This window comes from Terrapene carolina, unplaced genomic scaffold (genome assembly GCF_002925995.2).
Source record: "Terrapene carolina triunguis isolate 2854851 unplaced genomic scaffold, T_m_triunguis-2.0 Scaffold740, whole genome shotgun sequence".
Classification (NCBI taxonomy): domain Eukaryota; kingdom Metazoa; phylum Chordata; order Testudines; family Emydidae; genus Terrapene; species Terrapene triunguis.
The window spans coordinates 1,926,624-1,947,424 of NW_020665091.1; the positions used below are offsets into that span (position 1 = coordinate 1,926,624).

At 45.0% G+C, this 20,801-nt stretch overlaps 1 protein-coding gene across 1 annotated transcript in view; it reads right to left on the bottom strand.

Annotated features, from left to right (window-relative positions):
- Nucleotides 1-20,801, bottom strand: part of LOC112118222 (transient receptor potential cation channel subfamily V member 6-like) — a 75,314-nt gene that overhangs the window by 33,493 nt on the left and 21,020 nt on the right. The window contains exons 2-4 of the mRNA XM_024216449.1: nucleotides 5,047-5,144; nucleotides 4,676-4,798; nucleotides 3,049-3,189 (exon numbers count right to left, since the gene is read on the bottom strand). Of these exons, the coding sequence (XP_024072217.1) occupies nucleotides 3,049-3,189; nucleotides 4,676-4,798; nucleotides 5,047-5,144 (362 nt within the window). The remainder of the gene's footprint in view (nucleotides 1-3,048; nucleotides 3,190-4,675; nucleotides 4,799-5,046; nucleotides 5,145-20,801) is intronic.

Genomic DNA, 20,801 nt, shown 5'->3' on the forward strand with positions numbered 1-20,801 from the left:
ACAGCTAGGAGCACATGGCTTCCCTTTGTTTTATGTAGTTCTGTTTTAGTTCTAATAAAGCTTTACTTCTATATCCAGACTGTGCCTCCTTCTTACGAAACCACAAGACAACACATTGTAAATGTAATGTCGTCCCAACATTTATATTAAAAAAATCTAACATACAGTCCATCCATTTGACTTATTAGTAGTCATCCACGAGTTCCACAAGTGCATGGTGCTGCTCTCTTACCAAGTGGCAGAGTACTTGTCAGGAACCTTTCAGAGAAAGGAGGGAAAGGCAAATTAAGATCCTAGTGGGAAGATAAGATTCATGTAATACTTGAAAGAAAAGGGGATAGCTTAGTCTATGAAGTAAAAGCAGAAGATGAAAAAGGATGTGTTGGAGTTCTTCACTGCAATTTTTTACTTTCCTGTGACTTCTTAGTCAGGGATATTACTCCATCCTCTAACCCACCACAGCACAAGACACAGAAAACAAGGCAAGCTAGTGCAATAAGAGATAACATAAGGACAGGAGTTTGGATTCCAATGATTCTTATAGTGAGAGTGAAGATGAACCACGTTACGTCATGGTACCAGATACTGCCCATAGCACAGACACTCAATTCAGAGGTAGAGGCCTGGGAACTGAGGATGTAGTTGATTCTGTAAACTTGAAAGCAGCTGATCGGAGCGATAGGACATTCACACCTGCAGTAGAGAAACATGAATGCCAAAACAAGACCATGGAACCTGAAACAAGTAGTGCACAAGAGGACAGATCACCAGAACAATCCACTAACATGTGAAGTCACCTGACCAGCGAGAGACAAGACCCACAGACACTGACATATGAATGATTAGGAACACCTACTTATAAGTGTCTAAATCCAACTTTTGGACTAGTGAATGTATCATGGAGTTATCCATGTGTTTGTCACATGCCATACCAAGTGCCTATTCCTGGACCTAATCTTACATTTCTATTCAAGGCTGATGTAATATTGGGAAATGAAATATTTGATAGCTCTGCATAGTTTATAATTATGTTAACTTAGTACTGTGATGCTGTATGATTGAAACATGACAATTTATATAATGAATATTGCCATTGTTAGACAATTGCAACAAATGGTGTATAAAGTATATCATGTATGGTGTTAATGAAAATGTTATGATTTGCTAAGTATGATTATCCTGTTTATATCCATGTATCATCACAGTATCTGAAGTTAGGAATATTGGCTATATAGATCTATATCCCAAATGTGTTTGCTCCTGGGATAACATCCCCAAGGTAATTTACATCCAATCTGGCCAGCACATTGTGAATGAACTATTCAAGTTGATGGCCCATTAAAGAACACCTAACACTCACAATGGCCCATAGAAGAAGCTCCTCCTGACCCAGTGAGCCTTCCTGTGGACACCTTAGCCAGAATATGGGTAAAGGCTGCTCCTGTGAGTCTTCAAAGCATGTAAGGGTCATGTGACTCTGGATTCCATCTTGGGCCTATAATAACAAGGAAGCTCTAATCAAGGACTGATGACCCCAAGCTGTTTGGGTAAGTTCCAGAGAGAAATTTGCAAACTAGCTGTTTATTCTATCACTGCTTCAAACCTGATATAAGAACTTTTCAATCTCTTGTATGTACATGATTTATTTAACCATTTTAACTCTCTTCTATTTATTTTCTCTTATAAATAAACCTTTAAATTTCAGTTACTAACGGATTGGCAGCAGTGTGATTATTGGCTAAGATCTGAGTTATATATTTACCTGGCTAAGTGGCTGGTCTCTTGAGATCAGAAGAAACCTTGGTTTGATTAAATTGGTTTTCAATAGCCACTCATCACAAAGTCTAGTGTCAGGGTGGTGAAATAAGGACTGACTTCATGTTAACCAATGTGGTCAGACAGAATTTTACTTTCATTACTGGCTTGGTAGAATAACCGCCAGTTTGGGGTGAGTCTGCCCCATTTCTCAGCAGCTTGTACTGAATCTGGCATCCTTAGCTCTGACCCACTGAGGCTCAGTGAGAGGTATGTTTTCTAACTAGCTTGCCATATGCCCAGTAACTCGGCATGACATGGTTATAGCACTGATCGTATAGGAACTGTTATTCCATAAGATATGACTATCTTTGGGAATTTGAGGTGTTCAGAACTGACTGTTCAGTTGGATAATGGAACTAAAATTGCCACAGAAGCTTTCTGCTGAATGTGAAATAAACTAAATTTACTTGCAGAAGGTTTCACTGTCAGTACCAGAGCTTGTTACAGAGGAAGATACTCAAAGACTAACTTGAGAATGACTGTTACAAGCCTGTGGAACTTGGATGACTGCTAATAAGTCAAATGGATGGACTGTATGATATATTTTGTTAATAGAAATGTTGGGATGACATTACATTTATGAGTGGGGAGTGTAGCACTCAGAAGTCAATGTCAGGCTTATGTTCTCCTGTGCCCTATCCCTTTAAGGACTGAAAGTCTGCTCAGGGGGTCAAAAGGGATGCTCTGGTTGCAGACACAGAGATGGGTGTGCTCTAAAAGGACTGAGCAGTAATGGGGCTTGTGCAAGGTGTATTTCTTTGGTTTTTTATACTAAAGTTAATAAAACTTCAGTTTTAACTGTCCCTGGTCTGGGAGTGAAACAATGGCATAATAATTGTTATCATTAGGCTTCTGAGTTAGCACCCAAATGAAAGGAATGGGTAAGTAGGCTCGTCACAGAGCTATTACTACAGGCTGGCTACAGACTCAGGCAGACATCACTCCATTGGTTTCATTCAGGTCATGTTAGGGCAAGTGGTCTTCACAAAGGCTAGAGATTTAACATTTTTTAGAAAATGAAAGCTGAACTTCTAGAGCACAATTCTGCAGCAAGGTCTGTATTGCATAGCAGTTGCATAGACAGGAATTCCCAGAGCACATGGGGCCCTGTTGACAGAGAGAGGGACAGAAAGGGAGCAGACCATATCAGATCCAGAGAGGTCACAGAACTCAGAGTGTGCCAGAGAAGAAGAGTCTGGTGGCAGTCAAGGCCTGCAGATGGAGCCCTACCAAAGTAGATGAGGTTGTGGCTGCTGGGTCTGAAGACGTAGCCGGTGGCCCGTGGGTTGTTGACATCAGCCCCCTTCTCAAGCATCGCCTTCACAAGTTTGAAGTTCTTATTCACCACAGCGATGTGGAGAGCAGTCTCCCCTGCAACACATAATCACACCCCTTTTGTAATGCCAACATTGCACCACAGGGACCAGAGGCACTTCAGAGATCCAATGTGCAACCAAGGGCACCTTATTAGTAAATAACTGAGAAACCCAATGGGCAAAGTCTGGGGTGTTCAAAGGACCCTAAGGAAGTCACCTGCCCAGCTCCCATAGAATTCCAGTTGCATGTGAGTGATTAATGTCCCTGGAAAATTGCAGCCCAAACTCTTATCTCTGTTACACTGACTGTCCCAGTGACTTCAATGGATTCACCCCAGCATAAAGGAGAGCAGAATTTTGCCCAGTGTTTTCACCAATACAGCCTTTGTTGTGTCTTAGCCCTAAGATAGGAGTTGAAACTGTGAAATTAATTGCTGTTAAATGAATTACATTTGCAACTTCTCTCTCACCACTTTTCAGTGAAGTGCTTTAGTGCCTCGTTAATTCCACTTATGCTCCTGCTCATATTTTACACTTCTGTAACACTTTGCAGCTGAGGATCTCAGAGCACTTCACAAATGTTCATCAATTAAACCTCACGTTAGCCCGTGTGCAAGAGCCTGGAATCACTAGCCTGAAACTAAATGCAGCAAAATTAAGTGACTTGCTCAATAACAGGATGGTGGCTAGAATTCAAGTCTCCTGACTCCCCATCCCTACTCGAGCCACTATATCATATTCTCTCCTCCCTTGCAGCTGGTTCTGGAGTAAAAGGAGGCAACTCTTTAACAATGCACAGTGACAATACAGTTCTCAGTAGACCCTACAGAAAAAAATCCATATCCTAGTGAAAATGCAGAGGGAATTAATGAAGGTAGAATGTAATTTACAAACCCAGGAATTAATAACCCCACTCTGGAGGGCCTAGGTTTTATGTCTCATCTGGAAGATGGCCGCTCCAGCAGCACTGCATCCTCCTAACAACATGTGAGGTATTTGGGCCAGTACTGACTAATAGAGGAGACCAACCTCTAGTGAATCAATCACACCACTCCCTGGAGCCTATCTCCCTCTAGTACCACACTGGGACACTAGATTCAGTAATAACTTAGATGGAAAAGCATCGCCTACTGAATCAATACTACTTCCTCCAGCACTTAGATCTTTCCTTGGAGGTTTTCCACTCAAAACTTGACCCTGATTAGCTAGGAGTCCAGATATAATGATTGGATCTCAGCTTTTGGGGTGATAGTTGGGAATAGGATATCCTCCAAGGATAAAATGATCCTCTAAATGCACCCTCTTTTAAAGGACTATGGCATAGGTTTCATTTCCTGGAGATCTGTTGGGAACACAACAGCACCTATGGGTTGTTGAAAATGCAGTTAAGTGACAGTAAAATATGACTCCCTGAAACAGACCATTTTATAAAGGGCACCTAGAAATCTGGACACAAAGCTAACAGAATCTCAGCTACTATGCCATATCTCCCAGCCATTCCGGCAGTCTCAGCCCATGTTTATTCATCTTGGCATTCTTACCTGCATAGAATTCTGATGTCATTGCTTCATTGACAAGTTCTGGAGCTGCATCCATCAGAATCTGTGCAGCCTCCATACTATCATACAAGGCAGCCACATGAAGAGCTGTCTCCCCCAGGGCACCTGGAGAGAGAGAGTCATATATATGTGTCATAAGTTCCTTTGCCAGCCTGGTGAGATGAATCTTACCAAGAGTAACACACTCAATCCAGAGGACTCCCTACCCTCACACAAAGAGCGTTTTCACCCCAACCTGCCAAGATCATCCTTTTCTACTGCTTGAGAAGTATTTCCATCCTTCAGACTCAAAGTCCCAAGGCGTCCTCTCCTTGCAGCTATCCTAGTCATGGACAGCATATGGAGTACCCTACCTCTTTGATGAATATCACAAGTATGGCAGGTGAGAAGTCTCTGGATGGTTTGGACATCATTTTCCTTGGCGGCCTGGAGCAAGGGAGACTCCCAGATCCTGCAACAAGAAAAATCACCAGATTAGAGCCTTATAATAAATAAGATACCCAGAGTAAACACTTTCTTCCATGTCAGCAAAGCAGTCAAAAAACAGGGATGCAATATTTTATTACCAAGATGATAGACAGCTTAGAAATGTCTAAGAAAGCTAGACAGGCACACGCATGAGTAATCCACTTTCTATAAGGTCAATTTCTGCATAACCAAGGGAACTGTAGTCCATTTTTAAAAAGCCTTTGTAGTCCTGATAAAAATGTCACGTAGGAAACAGAATTCTGGCTCCACTGGTAATTTATGATTCCAGGTTATTTCTACAATATTTATAAATCTTGAGTAGAAATTGCTAATAGTAGGATATTGCAAAGTAACAAGTCAAATTCCCACTAATTTCCCAATGCCAGGCCACAGCATTGTCATATCTGAACATGAGTGAAACATTTCAATACATTCTTCGTATGATTGTAAAATGCTGTATTTCCATTTCAGATTCACCAGCAGATTTCATGATTATAGACCAGTATACATTGGATTAGTGATTCTTGTTAAAGCAGAGAGTTAGCTAACATTCTCATCTTTCTCTGGCACATAGAAGTACACAATCAGTGGGCACTACATAATGCTTTGGGCCTAATTCTCATTTCACACACTGGTTTTACGCAGGTGTGCCTCCACTGATTTCAATGTGGCTACTCTGGATTTACACACTTATAAATGAAAGCTGAAGAAGGCCCTTTGAATCTGGGTGAGAGTAGAATTCAAGCTGGAATAGTGAAAGAACCATAGCGGACAGTTCAGGTGTCTAGGCAAACCGAAAAGCAAGTGGAATCTCTGTTGTTTTAAGCAGGAATGCTAAAGCAGTTCTGTAATACTGAGCAGATACCCCCTCAACATCACTGACAAGGACTTTGGAACAATCAAAGAAGAAATACACAAGGGATCTACCAAGGAGCACTGCCAGCTTTTCTGCCGCCCTAGGCGGCGGAAGGTCCCGCTGCCGAAATACCGCCGTGGTCGCCACCCCCCAAATTGTAGCACCCTAGGTGACCGCCTAGGTCGCCTAATGGGTTGTGCCGGCCCTGGATCTACCCAGTTTTCACACTGAGCCCACTGAATGCCAGAACAAGACTTTGGAAGTTTCTTCAGTGCTGTGTGAATGCTAGTTTTTTCCCCTCACTAGACTGTCTCAGTGTTTTGATGAAAAGGAGCTCCAACTAACAGGAGACAGGTTCAACAGCAGAGGATGCAACACTGCACAGGAGGGTACTGTGGGCATGAGCTATATCATGTTAGTGGCTATGGTGAGAAAAATGTGAATAAAATAAAACAAAATAGACAAGCACCTAGAAAACAGATTATATTGAACAAACCTGCACTGGGCAGAGTGGAGTGGCCTAGCCCAATAGATTTTTTTGCATATTGAATTTCTATTCTCAGTGGAACAGCACCTTCTAACTCCACATATCTGCTTCCTGGAGGACTTGATCTCTCAGTGCAGGATACAAGTAACTCCCGCTGACAGCAAACAAAGACCGAATACTAATATTTTGTATTTATATAGTGCCTTACATCCAAGGGCTCTAAAGAGCTTTATGAATATTAATGAATCAAGCCTCAGAACACTTGTGGGAGAGAGGGAAATATTTCCCCCATTTCATAGATTAGGCAACCAAAGCACAGAGAATGGAGGCAATTTATTTAAGGTCACAGAGCAAGTCAGTGGAAGAACCAAGAATAGAACCCAGGAAATTTTGACCACCAAACCCCTGCTCTAACCACTAGACTACACACTCTGAGCATGTCCTATTCTAAAGAGGGTCCCAATTAAGTGCCCAAATCCTACATGTGGTGCTAACAGATCAGGTACCAGCTCATGCCAAAGCCTCAGGCCAATTCACTTGTGTGTTAGTATAGATTAAAGTGATTGTTAAATGTATAAGAGTATATTTGGTGTTGAAATTTTATGAAAACTAATGGGATGGTACATGCATTGTTTTCACTTACCTGTATCCTGTTATAATGTAATAGCAAACATTTACATTGTGTATACTCCTGTAACTAACCCATCAAATGTGAAAGAAGCCTTGTGGAATGCAAATGAAGAACGTTAACAGAAAAGTGATCAAAGCAAGTGATCTTTGTGTGTAATGATCAGAGGTCAAAGACTCTAAATGCATTCCTCACTCTCCATCATCAAAGGAAGAGCCCACTTAGGTAGTGAACCTAGCAGCTTGTTTTCTGTGAGAAGAAGCTATAAGTATGGATTCAAAGAAAGATCCTTCATCTCTGCACTGTTTGGATTCTAACAGGCCAGAATAACTGAACGAGAAGATGGAGATCCCCAGAGTTATTCTAGGTAGCCCTGAGAGACTTTTGGGAAACTGGCAGATGACTACATCTCTGCTACCATTTGGAATTACAGACTGTGACTCACCTGTGCATATTTTTTACCTGCTTTAACCTCTCAATAACTCTCGTTTCCTTTTTTTAGCTAATAAACCTTTAGTTAGTTTAGTATAAAATTGGCTGCCAATGTTGTCTTTGGTGTAAGATCTTGGGTAAGTGACTGGTTTCTTGGGACTGGGAGCTATCTGAATGTCGTGTGATTTCTGGTGTAAGTGACCATTTTTCACATAGTCCAGCTTGCCTGGGTGGCAAGATAGACTGGAGAGTATAAGGGGACTGTCTGTGACTCCATGGTAAGACTGGGATAGTGGTCCAGGATTTCACATTTGTTACTGGCTTGGTGAGATCTAATTATAGCACACACCATCGGTTTAGGGTGTCTGCCTTGTTCTCTGACCATCTGCCCTGAGGTAGGCACTCCTAGTGGTGAGCCAGTCAGGCAGCAGGACACTGCATTTCCCCCAACCTTTTATGAGCTGCCACGAGAGCTTCAAATTAATACAATTTTCAAAGAAAAAATGGTGTGTCCATTGGCATAAGCTACAAGGTCAAGTGGCACAGTGTGACACTTTTGAGGTTACCCGTGGGTACAGGTGAATTGCTATTGCCTGCTTATGGGTCGAGGGAGCCTTGTTTGCCCCACTCTTTCCTTCTGCAGGCTAGCAATTTGCATTCCCCAGCCCTTAGGCTTCCTGAGTGAGTCCTTGAGGCAGAGCAGAGAGAACCTGTTGCTAAGTTTCTGGAGGTAGTTAGCTCCCAGAGTTCTGCTTTGGCCCCGGGGCATGTATCCTGCTAACCTTTCCGTACACCCCACTGCATTACACTCAAGTGCCCAGTCCCTTGGCCTCTGGATACTCTTGGTGCACACAGATTCACTGCCCCCCCATGGAAGCAGTGTCCACCAGCTCACTACTTTGACCTCAGTTACAACACTGTCCTTAGCACACAGCACTTACTGGTATCTCTAGTAAAAACAAAGAGAAGTTAAAGTTTATTTAACAAAGCTTAAGGTAAAGATTCAAATAGAAGCAAGTATAAGGATTGGAAATATATAACTACAGATAAAAGAAAAATATAAAACATAATCTAGAGACTATATTTATTAACAAGTTCCTTTCCTGTCTAACATGGTATTTCTCACCAACGGTCAGTCTATATAGCACTTCAAGTATCAGGTCTAGAGTGCTGGGATCCACTTTTCATTAGACGCTGACAGAGTATTGCCTCCCTAATGGATACCACCATGGGCCCTTCTTTCTCCTATTAGACAGTTCCAGACCTTTTGTCTCTTTTCATGACCAGGGCGTTTTGTTAACTTCAGTTTGCCCTGATGCTAACCCCTAGTCAAGACCTTTTTCTTGGGCTTTTTGTGCTCCGTAAAGGCTCAAGTCTGCACCTTGTCAGAGTGTAAACACTTGGCTGGGTTGGGTCGATAGATTGTCAGCTGTTCCCACTCTTGAGTGAGTTAGCCATGAGAACCACCCTACCCCAGATGACCAGTTTCACCTCCAGCAGCTTTGGAACACAAAGTACTTACATAACTCTTAAAATTTTTCCATCCATCCATCCATCCCACAATAACTATGATGACCAGTGAGTTCTTAACTTTCAGCAGAGACCACACACGGCCATAGGTAGCCACAGAAAAAAATTAGTGGATGCTTAGCCAGCTCCCCCCAAAGCCTCCCGTCTGCCTGCTGCCCCACTGATCAGTGCCTCCCGATCCCTCCCAGTGCCTCCCGCCTGCTGCGATCAGCTGGAGCGGGGACTGGGCGTGCTGGGAGGAGGGGCAGAAATGGGAGGGAAGAGGTGGGATAGGATGGGGGCTTGGGAACCCCCCAGGTCTGGAGGAAGCCGGCGCCTATGCACACAGCTTTCTTTGGTGAAATATCATGCTGATCACAGGCGAAACATGTCTGTCTGGGCATGTCTAGGCAAATCCTTGAGTATAGACTTGTAACTGTGTACCCCCATCCATTGCCAATGTGGGGCACTTGGGTCACATACATGCCATAGCACAGGGACTTACCCAGCCAGCTTAGTCTGCCAAAGTCAGACAGCAGTTTGCAGTCTGATAATGTGATAGCCCAAGCAAATATACTGATTAGATGCACTCCCATGTTTCCTAAAAAGATGATGTAAACCACCTCTAGCAGCACGTAATGCAGCATGGTGTACTAAGTCATGCCCAGGCCTACAGCAGTGGGTCAAGAGTGAGGTCACTGGCAGAGCTGCGGTGCAGAGCAAGACTGAAACAACAGAGGGTGCTGCAATTCAGGACAGAGGTGCTTCGACAGATGTGTGTGGGGTCATGGGACGGGGGGAGGGGGGAAGAAAGGGGGCTGCATCCCTTTCTGGACCTTCCTCAGTATAGCTGTGTGGAGAAACCCGAGCCTGGAGCAGCAGGGGAATGCAGGTCAGAAATGAGGTGCACTGGAGGAAGGGGAAAGCTTGCTCCGCATGTGCCTGCACTATATACCACTCTAGCTAGTGCCATCAGCCACTCAGTTCTGTGAGTAACACAATCTCTTCCATAGTAAAAAAGACAGATAAGATAGTGAGGCTATAACACCCACCAAGTTGCTCTGCAGATGCCATAAACACCAAGAGCCAAGTCTGTTTTCCTGCACAAACCCTGACCCTGCTGCTCAGTACAGGTGGAAATGAAGCCTTTGCACACATACATGTGGATCCCATTCCATCTGCCACCCTTTGTGGGGCAGGGTCCATCATATTTCCCGCCCTTCACTATGAGAAATGGATCCTGTGAGTTACACCCAGATGATCCTAACAGACAAACCCAGCTCACTGCTCCAGAGAAAGGTGCCAAAAACCCTACTGCAGAATGCCTGCTGATATTCAGCCTGAACATTTCCCCTTTGCTCCATGCCACCCCATTAGTCCTAGTTATTATCTTAAATAATTCCACAACCTCTTTGGCATTTACATCCTCAGATATTGTGCACCCCAGGTCCCTCTTCTTTTCTGCATGGCCAAGCAGCACATAGTTTGTACATCCCCTTTGGAAGGTGACATTTGTGTTTTTCCAGGCAAGATTTGGAGGCCTGGAGTCCTGCTGAATAAACTCCATGAGGCACCTGCCATTCCTGAAACAAGCTGGTCCAGAATGCTCCTTGGCAGACAGGAACAGCCTGCACCTTTCCCCAGAGGTCTGCATCTACACAAAAGAGTCAATACCGGTAGCTACAGGAAGCCTCTAAGGAGGTCTGAGATCTGTGAGGTGGCAACTCAGACTGAGTCAGATAGAGTAATGACAGCCTTGAAGGCAGTATTGTTTGTGGGAAGAAGGAGGGAAAGAGTGTTTATGCCATTAGAGTGGGATGCAAAATTTCTCGAGGAAGAGCGAAAATTTCTAAGCTGCCTGTCTTTCCCAAAATTCAATCAGCCAGTCAAGTGTGAGATCCATCTCTGGTGATGACCTCACTAGGGATGGAAGCAATGTATTTGTGCAAGACGGCAGAGCTTATAACAAAGCTCTATGAGCCAATGATCAAGATCAAGAGGAAGCTTTCATTGACCAGACAAACCACAGTAAAAGATACATTCCTTGTTGGCCAGCTATTGACTGAGAGCTAGAGATGAGATAGGGCCTTTTGTGTGAGGAAGGGGGATTCCTCCCTTTCTTCCTGGTCTCCTACTCAATCACAGCCCATGACAGAGTGATGTATATACAACAAAATAAAGAACTGACTCAAACCATCACCCCTAAATATAGTTAAGCTTTGTGTACCATCTATTTTAATGGTACACAAAGCTTAACTATATTTTTAAAGAACTTTTAAAAATGATTTTAAGAGAATGCAAAGATCAGCTTTGTCATTCAGCAGAAGTATAAAATAAAAATCCAGCAATGCAAGCAGTACGGCATGCACTTAAACTCTAGGCTAAAGATGCCAGGTGTAATATCCAGGCAAGGGCTGCAGTGACTGAAGAAGAAACCATTCCCTCCTAAATATACTATCCCAGGATTTACCCTGAGCCATGAGCTGGCTGGGATAATTTGTAGATGATAGTGATGGCTTTTTGGTGGTATCTGTACAAAACACATTAATAGTCCTCAGTTCAGCTCCTAGCAGACACATGTTCATGCTACAAAAAACATAATCCCTCCCTAGTGGCACTGTCAACCTCACCAGAGAAGGCCAAGGACTGAACGACATTCTCCTTGCAGGGCTCAAGCACATTTGCTGGCAATCTCTCTGCCCTGCTATGCCTATGCTGTACCTGTTCTGGGGACAGAAGATTTCAATCTCCTGGGCTGACAATTGGGCACATTGTGCCAGTCCTAACTTCACTTTCCCCTCTCTCTCTCTGAAACATGTCATAAGGGAGCAGGTTTGGGGTGGGAAAGGAGAGCAGAAAGCAGCAGGAGTGAATCTCAATCTGGTATCTGCTGTGGTACGTTTCTGGCCAGGGAAATATCCACTCCCCCTTTCCGAGCCACAGCCATGCAACAGATGCACCAGAAAGTCACTGGGAAAGATCAGACTTGGGCATCCCCTTCAAACAGCTTGAGACTGCTGGCTGGAATCCAAGGAAGGGCGTGGCCCAAGCAGCATGGAAGGTTTGGTTACCGTGCTTCTGATGCAGGGGAATGAAAGAAAGAGGCAATTCCAAAGAGAGAAAGCTGAGAAGAGCCAGCAGCTCGGCAGCTCTGGATGCACTCCCTCAGAGATACCAGCCTAATGTATCTAAGCAGATTGTCAAATCTCTGGAAGAACAAAGATACAGCCCCACAGAAATTCAACTTGTGAGCAAGATTCCCCAGCCTGCAAGTTAGGTCATTTGTCTGCAGCTGTCTGAGGAGTCATAGCATGCACTTATGAAACAGAAATGCACATTCTTCCCCTCACCCCACAACTTTGCTGCCAGTGCCCCTTATTCCTGACGAGGGTTGCCAGGCATCAGGTTTTCGACCATAACACCTGGTCGAAAAGGGACCGCTGACTGGGCCATTAGAAGTCCAGTTGGCTGCCTGCAGTGGGGCAGGCAGGGTGCCTGCCAGGCTCTGCATGGCTCCCGGGAAGCGGCCAGAATCTCCCTCTGGCTCCTAGGCATAGAGACAGTTACCGGGGCTCCGCCTGTTGCCTCTGCCCCAAGCACCGGCTCCCAATGGCCAGGAACCACAGACAATGGGAGCTGTGGGAGTGGCACTTGCAGGCAGTGGCAATGCGCAGAGCCACCTGGACGTACCTCCACCTAGGAGCCAGAGGGACATGCCAGCCATTTCCGAAAGTTGCCTGAGGTAAGCGCCACCTGGAGCCCACACCCCAAACCCCCTGTCACACCCCAATGCCCTGCCCCTGCCCCAGCCCTGAGCCCCCTCCTGCACCCTGAACCCCTCATTTCTGGCCCCATTCCAGAGCCTGCACCCCATCCCAGAGCCCGTACCCCCTCCAACACCCCATCCCCTGCACCTGCTCTGTGAAAATAAGCAAGTAAGTGAGGGTGGGGGAGAGCAAGTGATGGAGGGAGGGGGGATGGAGGGAGCAGGGGTGAAGCCTCAGAGAAGGGGCAGGGCAGGGGCAGGGCAGGGGTGAGGCAAGGCAAAGATGTTTCGTTTTCTGCAAATAGAAAGTTGGCAACCCTATTCCTACCCCACAGCCACCCTGTTATCCCAGCATTTGGGAAGGAAGAGAGAAGCTCCCCCACCAAATGGCCAAGAAGGAATTAAATGAGAACATGACAGAAGAAAGAAATCTTCCAAGCAACCAAGAACTATGAGGCCTGAAGCTTCCCACATTCCAAGCAGCCTGGAGACATGGTTGAGCCTGTGAAGTTCAGAGGGAACTGACTCCTCCTTTGAAGGAATGAATTCTGAGATATGTGTGTAGAGATGGGAGTGCTGGAGGAAGGGGCAAGGGGGTTGTCACAGGAGAAAAAGAAATAGCTGCATTTCATGTTGCAAATGGAAAATAGTGGTTGTGAAGTTACAGATTCATATCTTCCAAGGCCAGAAGGGACCATTGCGGTCTAGTTTGAGCTCCTGGATAACACAGGCCATAGAACTTCCCTGAAGTAATCCACCACAACCCTTGGTAAATTGTTCCAATGGTTAATTACTCTCTCTGTTAAAAATTTACACCTTATTTCCAGTCTGAATTTGTCTAGATTCAACTTCCAGACAGTCGGAAAGATTATTTTCCTTTCCTACGGCCACGCAATTCCGAGAATGATGCCTCCAGGTGACCTACAGATGGCCAGAGTTGTCTAAAGTCATGTCTACTGCCAGCCCCTAAGGCCAGTGCAGGTATGTTCCAAGTCATGGAGCTTCCATCACTTCCCTTGGGGAGACTATCCTACAGCCTCATAGACCCCTCATTGTTAAGAAATATTTCCTGGTATCCAGACTTAATTTTCTCTCTTTTCTTATTTTCCTGTTCTCTATTTATACCCCCGCAGGCCTCCCTAAAGAATTCCTTTTGTTTCTTGGCTTATATACCTATTAAATACCTGTACATAATTCTCGTGCGCCGTCATAGACATTATGTTTCCTGTAACAATATATGTATGTTACAATAACTATAACAATGTATCTAAATCAGCCTGCTAGCAGAATATCTGGAATTATTCAACTTCTTCTAAACAAGTGCCGAGAAATCCTGGAGCTTATCCAGAACAGACTTTCTTGACCCCACTAGTTGAGACACCTGCACTCTTGGCCCTAAGGGCTTCTCAGACATACACTGAGGTCTAGGGCTTTGGACTTTGAGGTTCCCACAGGAACTAAGGACCATTGTAAACCTCACCATCTTACATTGTAAGTGCAAGAAAAGTTTCTTTGACCTGCCTTCTCTACCATAAACAATATCAACATGTGTGTGTGTATATATATATACAATAAAAACTGAATTCCAAAACGAGACACTCCACTGCATACACTTCCCTCTGGAGGAGTGGATGAGAGAACAAATACACAACGTTAGTCATGTTTCTGAATGTACTACTGGACGGCGCTCAGATACTATGATGATGAGTGCAGTCTAAGGAGATATGTAAAATAAAACAGTGACAGCTGAAGAATTGCAGGCATAGAAATCTGCTGCTCTGTATAGAGGGGGTTAATAATGAATCAGAGCCAAAATACACTCGACTGGCTCAATAGGGGACTCATTCATAATAACAGAGGCCTTGACTGGTCATCCAGTTCAAGAAGCAACAAATTTTCAGATTTCTTTCTGAGCACATTGGGAGATCTGCAAAGATCAGCTCGCAGCCAACATGCTCAGCATGGCTCCTAATGAGTGGCTCCGGGGAAGGAGACATCTCCCAGCCAAGTCACACCCAGTGCTGCTTCTACTGACTCAGCTCAGAGAGGGGATGTTTCCCAGCTGAAACATGTCCCAACATGGTTCCTAATGACTTGGTTCAAAAGGGAGGTTCCTTTTAGTTCCCTGCCTGTAGCAATGAGGCAATACTGACCTTACAGCAATGGCATCACGATGCATGGTGCCAGGTTAAAGGTCGTTTGCAAGGTCTGTGCCACACTGACAAAGGAAATGGGATATTCCCCCCAAAGCCACTTTTTGCAAGAAAACCCCAATGATCTTGCCCTCTGGTTGGCATTTTAGTGTCTCTAGTCTCATTCACAAACTGGAAACACAGAGACATCTGCAGAAATTAAATGAATGAAAATTCTACTACTGCCTAAATTTATCCACATCTCCACATAAAGGTTCAGGGTTCAAGTTTGGAGGTGAAGTTTATCTGAGGGGCAGTGCTGAGTTAATTTGATCTGAGCCAGGAAAAATGTTCAGATTTTTTTAACACAGGCAAAATCTGCAAACACTAGTGCTCCAAGATGAGACACACTTAGCATGGCTTGGCACTGGGAGAGATGTTCCTCAAATGCAGAACTCAGTGCGCCTCCATAGAATCATAGAAGATTACGGTTGGAAGAGACCTCTGGAGGTTATCTAGTCCAACCCCCTGCTCAAAGCAAGACCAACACCAACTAAATCATCCCAGCCAGGGATTTGTCAAACCAGGCCTTAAAAACCTCTAAGGATGGAGATTCCACCACCTCCTGAGGTAACCCATTCCAGTGCTTCACCACCCTCCTACTGAAATAGTGTTTCCTAATATCCAACCTAAACCTCCCCCACTGCAACTTGAGACCATTGCTTCTTGTTCTGTCATCTGCCACCACTGAGAACAGCCTAGCTCCATCCTCTTTGGAACCCCCCTTCAGGTAGTTGAAGGCTGCTATCAAATCCCCCCTCACTCTTCTCTTCTGCAGACTAAATAACCCCAGTTCTTTCAGCCTCTCCTCATAAGTCTTGTGCCCCAGCCCCCTAATCATTTTCGTTGCCCTCCGCTGGACTCTCTCCAATTTGTCCACATCCTTTCTGTAGTGGGGGGAGCAAAACTGGACGCTATACCCCAGGTGTGGCCATACCAGTGCCGAATAGAGGGGAATAATCATTTCCCTTGATCTGCTGGCAATGCTCCTACTAATACAGCCCAATATGCTGTTGGCCTTCTTGGCAACAAGGGCGCATGCTGACTCATATCCAGCTTCTCGTCCACTGTAATCCTCAGGTCCTTTTCTGCAGAACTGCTGCTTAGCCAGTGGGTCCCCAGCCTGTAACAGTGAATGGGATTCTTCCTTCCTAAGTGCAGGATTCTTCACTTGTCTTGTTGAACCTCAACAGATTTCTTTTGGCCCAATCTTCCAATTTGTCTAGGTCACTCTGGACCCTATCCCTACCCTCCAGTGTATCTAGCTCTCCCCCCCAGCTTAGTGTCATCTGCGAACTTGCTGAGGGTGCAATTCATCCCATCATCCAGATCATTAATAAAGATGTTGAACAAAACCGGCCCCAGGACCGACCCCTGGGGCACTCTGCTTGATACCGACTGCCAACTAGACATCGAGCCGTTGATCACTACCCATTGAGCCCGACAATCTATCCACCTTATAGTCCATTCATCCAATCCATACTTCTTTAACTTGCTGGCAAGAATACTGTGGGAAACCATATCAAAAGCTTTGCTAAAGGTCAAGGTATATCATGTCCACCGCTTTCCCCATATCCACAGAGCCAGTTATCTCATCATAGAAGGCAATCAGGTTGGTCAGGCATGACTTGCCCTTGGTGAATCCATGTTGACTGTTCCTGATCACCTTCCTCTCCTCCAAGTGCTTCAAAATGAATTCCTTGAGGACCTGTTCCATGATTTTGCCAGGGACTGAAGTGAGGCTGACCTGTCTGTAGTTCCCCGGGTTCTCTTTCTTCCTTTTTTTAAATATGGGCACCATGCTCCCTCTTGCTGCTTCATTCTGTGATTTCAGTTCAACAGCTTGGGATCAGTAGAGGCACACATGCAGAACCGAAGTAAAAAATCCATTCTACTGCAGTGATTGTAACGGCCACAGAGTGGCAGCAGAGGTCTGAGTGATGTGAGAAAAGGCTGAAAAACTACAGGGCTCACTGAGGAACTGTCTGATGTGAGGTTTTTCTGCTCTGAAAGTCTTGCACAGTTCAGGAGTACAAAGAGGAATATTCTGTACACTACTCACCTGGGGAACGGATATGAAGTCAAGCTTTAATGATGGCCAAGCAGGAAAGATCCCAGCTTGACCCTGAGAGCAGAGCCCAGGTCAAGCTTGCAAAGGCTACCAATTAGAAAACACTATATTACTTACTTGTAAGTTCTCCATATTTGATCTGGAATCACTGAGAGTAATAAATTGAACTTCAAAATGTCACTTTTACAGCCAATTTGCAACATATGGGCCCCAGTCTTTTCTCACTTATATTGGCATAAATCAGGAGTAGCTTCAGAATCACTCTGGTGTAGCTGAAATCAGAACCGGGCTCAGTACCTGCCCTTTGGATTAGACTGCTGTATGACAAGGGATAGTTGTTTGAAAAAGTGTCCATAAAAGGGCTGAAAGAGTCACATCAGACATATCCCAGCAACGAGTCTTTCATCATTTCCTTTGGGGAGACTATTCCAGGGGCTAATAGACCTCACTTAAGGGAAATGTTTCCCAATTATGCAGCCTGGATTTCCCTTTGCTCAGTTTGATCTTGTTTAGTTCCTCCCCCTTCTTTATGGTGTTTACACACATCAGATCCTTGTAGATGCCTATCATTCCTCCTAGAGCCAATGTTTAGTCAAACAATACATAGTCAGGTTTCCAATCTCTCTTCACATGTCAGTCCCTCCAGCCCACTAATCATTTTCATTGGCCTTCTCAAAAAATTTCTCCTATTTTTCCATCATCTTTGTAACAAAAACAGCAACAACCCCCCCTCCCTCCTCCCTTCCTTGAGCCAGGAGTGACGAACGCCAGGCAGACGGCATTTCAAAGGGCAGGTAGTTTCCCCCAGGCAAGTCTGTGGTTTTAGTGACACACACCTACTCTTTAAATCTGATCTGTGGTATATTTACACAGGTCACAGGGAGGAAGTTAGAAGCACTCCGGCTAAGCTGGTTACATGAACAGGAGGCCAACAGCTCAAAAGCTATTCCCCTGCTGCAGCCCTGGAGCGCTGGAACATGGCACCCCTGCTGGAAGAGGATTCAAACAGGGGCGGCTCTATGTTTTTTGCCGCCCCAAGCACGGCAGTCAGGCGGCCTTCGGCAGCGTGCCTGTGGGAGGTCCGCCGGTCACACGGATTCGGCGCCATTTCTGCGGGTGATCTGCCGGTCCTGTGGCTTCGGCATACTCGCCGCCGAATTGCCGCCGAAGCCGTGGGACCGGCAGACCTCCCGCAGGCGTGCCGCCGAAGGCTGCCTGACTACCGCCCTCACGGCGACCGGAAGGCCACCTCCCGCGGCTTTCCACCCTGGGCATGCGCTTGCTGCGCTGGTGCCTGGAGCCGCCCCTGAATTCAAAGACTGCTTTTCATCCTGAGAGAACCCACAGCATTGATATAGTTTACAGAGGGATTCATCACCCACTGCCAAAACGTAGCCAGCTTTGTGTATGGAAAGCATAACACATTCCACCTCCAAGAAAAGCCACTGACAGAACCAGGCAGAAGATTTTTGTCTTGCTCTGAGGAGCTGTACAGCCAAGAGAGTATTTCCTAGGCATGCAGCAGCAGGATACAAGGCAGGTCACATAAACGGGTCATGATATTCAGAGGCTGTCCCCTGACTCAGCTGCACTGGGTGGATCACAATAGAAAAGGGTCAAGGGTGGTCAGCAGAAGCTGACTTTTACAAGCTCCCTTGCAGGCTTCAATTAGTAGAGATAGAGGAGGGAAAGCACCGGGAAGCAAACAGTGTGTGATGGAGCCCAGCCCACTGGAACTAAAAGTTCCATTCTCTCTTGATGGAAGTCAGTCGGAGGTGTTGGATGTTCAGCATCCTTGAAAGTGAGATCACTGGTTTAGATGCCTAAATATGTCCTTAGGAGCCTATCATTAGGCAGCCATGTTTGAAAATCTTGGCCAGAGACCTTTGGGTCTGAGTAGAGTTATTCTATCCCTCTGTATAATCTAGGAAGGAAAGACACAGATCCAAGTACTGTATTCCTACCATGTTGGTATTTTCCATTGCAACTGTGTCCCAGATCCACAAGCCTCAGGACGGCCACAGATAGTTTGCCCCCTCCCCGAAGATGAGGCAATTACATGTTAGAGAGATTAAAGTTCTTCCCACTTATAACATTTTTTCATTAACAAATGTGTGGGTCCTTAAAACTTCATACCATGGCCACCTGGAGCATCACAGCAGCTGTGGAGTTAGAGCTCAGATCCTCCTGCACCAAAAAGCACAAGTTCCAACCCTTTGGAGCCTTTAGCTGCAGGCAGAACAAGGCCAATGACACACAGCTGAGCAATTCTGATTTTATGCAGGAGAGGACACCATGCTGGGCAGTTCATTACTGTTCACAGGACCTTCTAATATAAATACTGCTGGCTCGGATAGAAGCCAAGCAGAGGTTATTTTCTTATATATGTATTCATTTTTAATAAAAGGGGATACTTGGGACCAGAAATCTTGAATAACTGAATATTCCTACCCAATATACAGGAACACCCTAATTTTTTTCTGGGTACACCAACATAGGTTTGACAGATGGATGGATTTTAATTATGGGTGATGCATTTTCAGCTTGTACACTATGTACAGAACATTTCTAAGAAAATTATTGACCTTTACTTTTCAGCTGTAAAATAACTGTCTTTCAACTTTCCCATCACCTGATAATTGACTTTAACCCTTAGGCCTGGTCTACACTACGACTTTAATTCGGATTTAGCTGCGTTAATCCGAATTAATCCTTAACCCGTCCACACAACGGAGCCAGTTACTTCGAATTAAAGGGCACTTAAAATCGATTTCTGTACTCCACCCCGACGAGCGGAGTAGCACCAAAATCGATTTTGTTAATTCGAATTAGGGGTAGTGTGGCCGCACACCACCGAATTAATGTGGTTAAAATTAATGGGGTAGTGTGGCCGCACACCACCGAATTAATGTGGTTAAAAACCGAATTAATGTGCTTAGTGTGGCCGCGCACAATCGAATTTATACAATCTGTTTCCCAAATTCGAATTATCTAAATTCGAATTAATCTCGTAGTGTAGACGTACCCTTAGCTGCCAGGAGTCTGGCAATAAAAAAGGCTTTACTAAACAGATCATGAAGCACTGGGGTCAAGCACAGACCTCATTGTCTTTTTTGCTGGAGTTGGGGTGTGAGCTCAGTGTTCAGGCCAAATTCCAGCTTGGATAATTATGACTTGCCTCCCTAAATTCCTGCTGCAGTTTCAGTTGTATATGGTGCTCCTGCCGCCTTACCCTGAATTGTTGAGTGTTGTGTACTGTTAAACAGATGCCTGTTCCAACTCCAGAGGCACCTGCTTTTCATCTTATTACTGATTTTTCTCCCTCTTTTTCTCTGTCTCCTCTATGTATATCTCACATGAAACCACCTTTGCTAAGGTGGAATTCAAGTTGAAGGTGGCACATGTCAGTGGTTTGAGAAGATTTTACCTTTCAAGAATATTAGAGTTAAAAAACTAATGAATGTTTGAAAACCAAGTAATGCAGAGTTTAAGGCACTGCTCACACTGGACACCCGAACTACCTTACCAGTCTGCCATCTTCCCGTCTTGGCACATATAGCAGCAAAAATGTGCACCATGGAACACTGCTTTTATAATGTTTCATACAGTATGTAACATATCTCCACTATTGACTGTGGACCTTTGCTCTTTCCATATGAGTGCTCTATGTTCATGCCCCAGACAGATGGAGTCTGGACT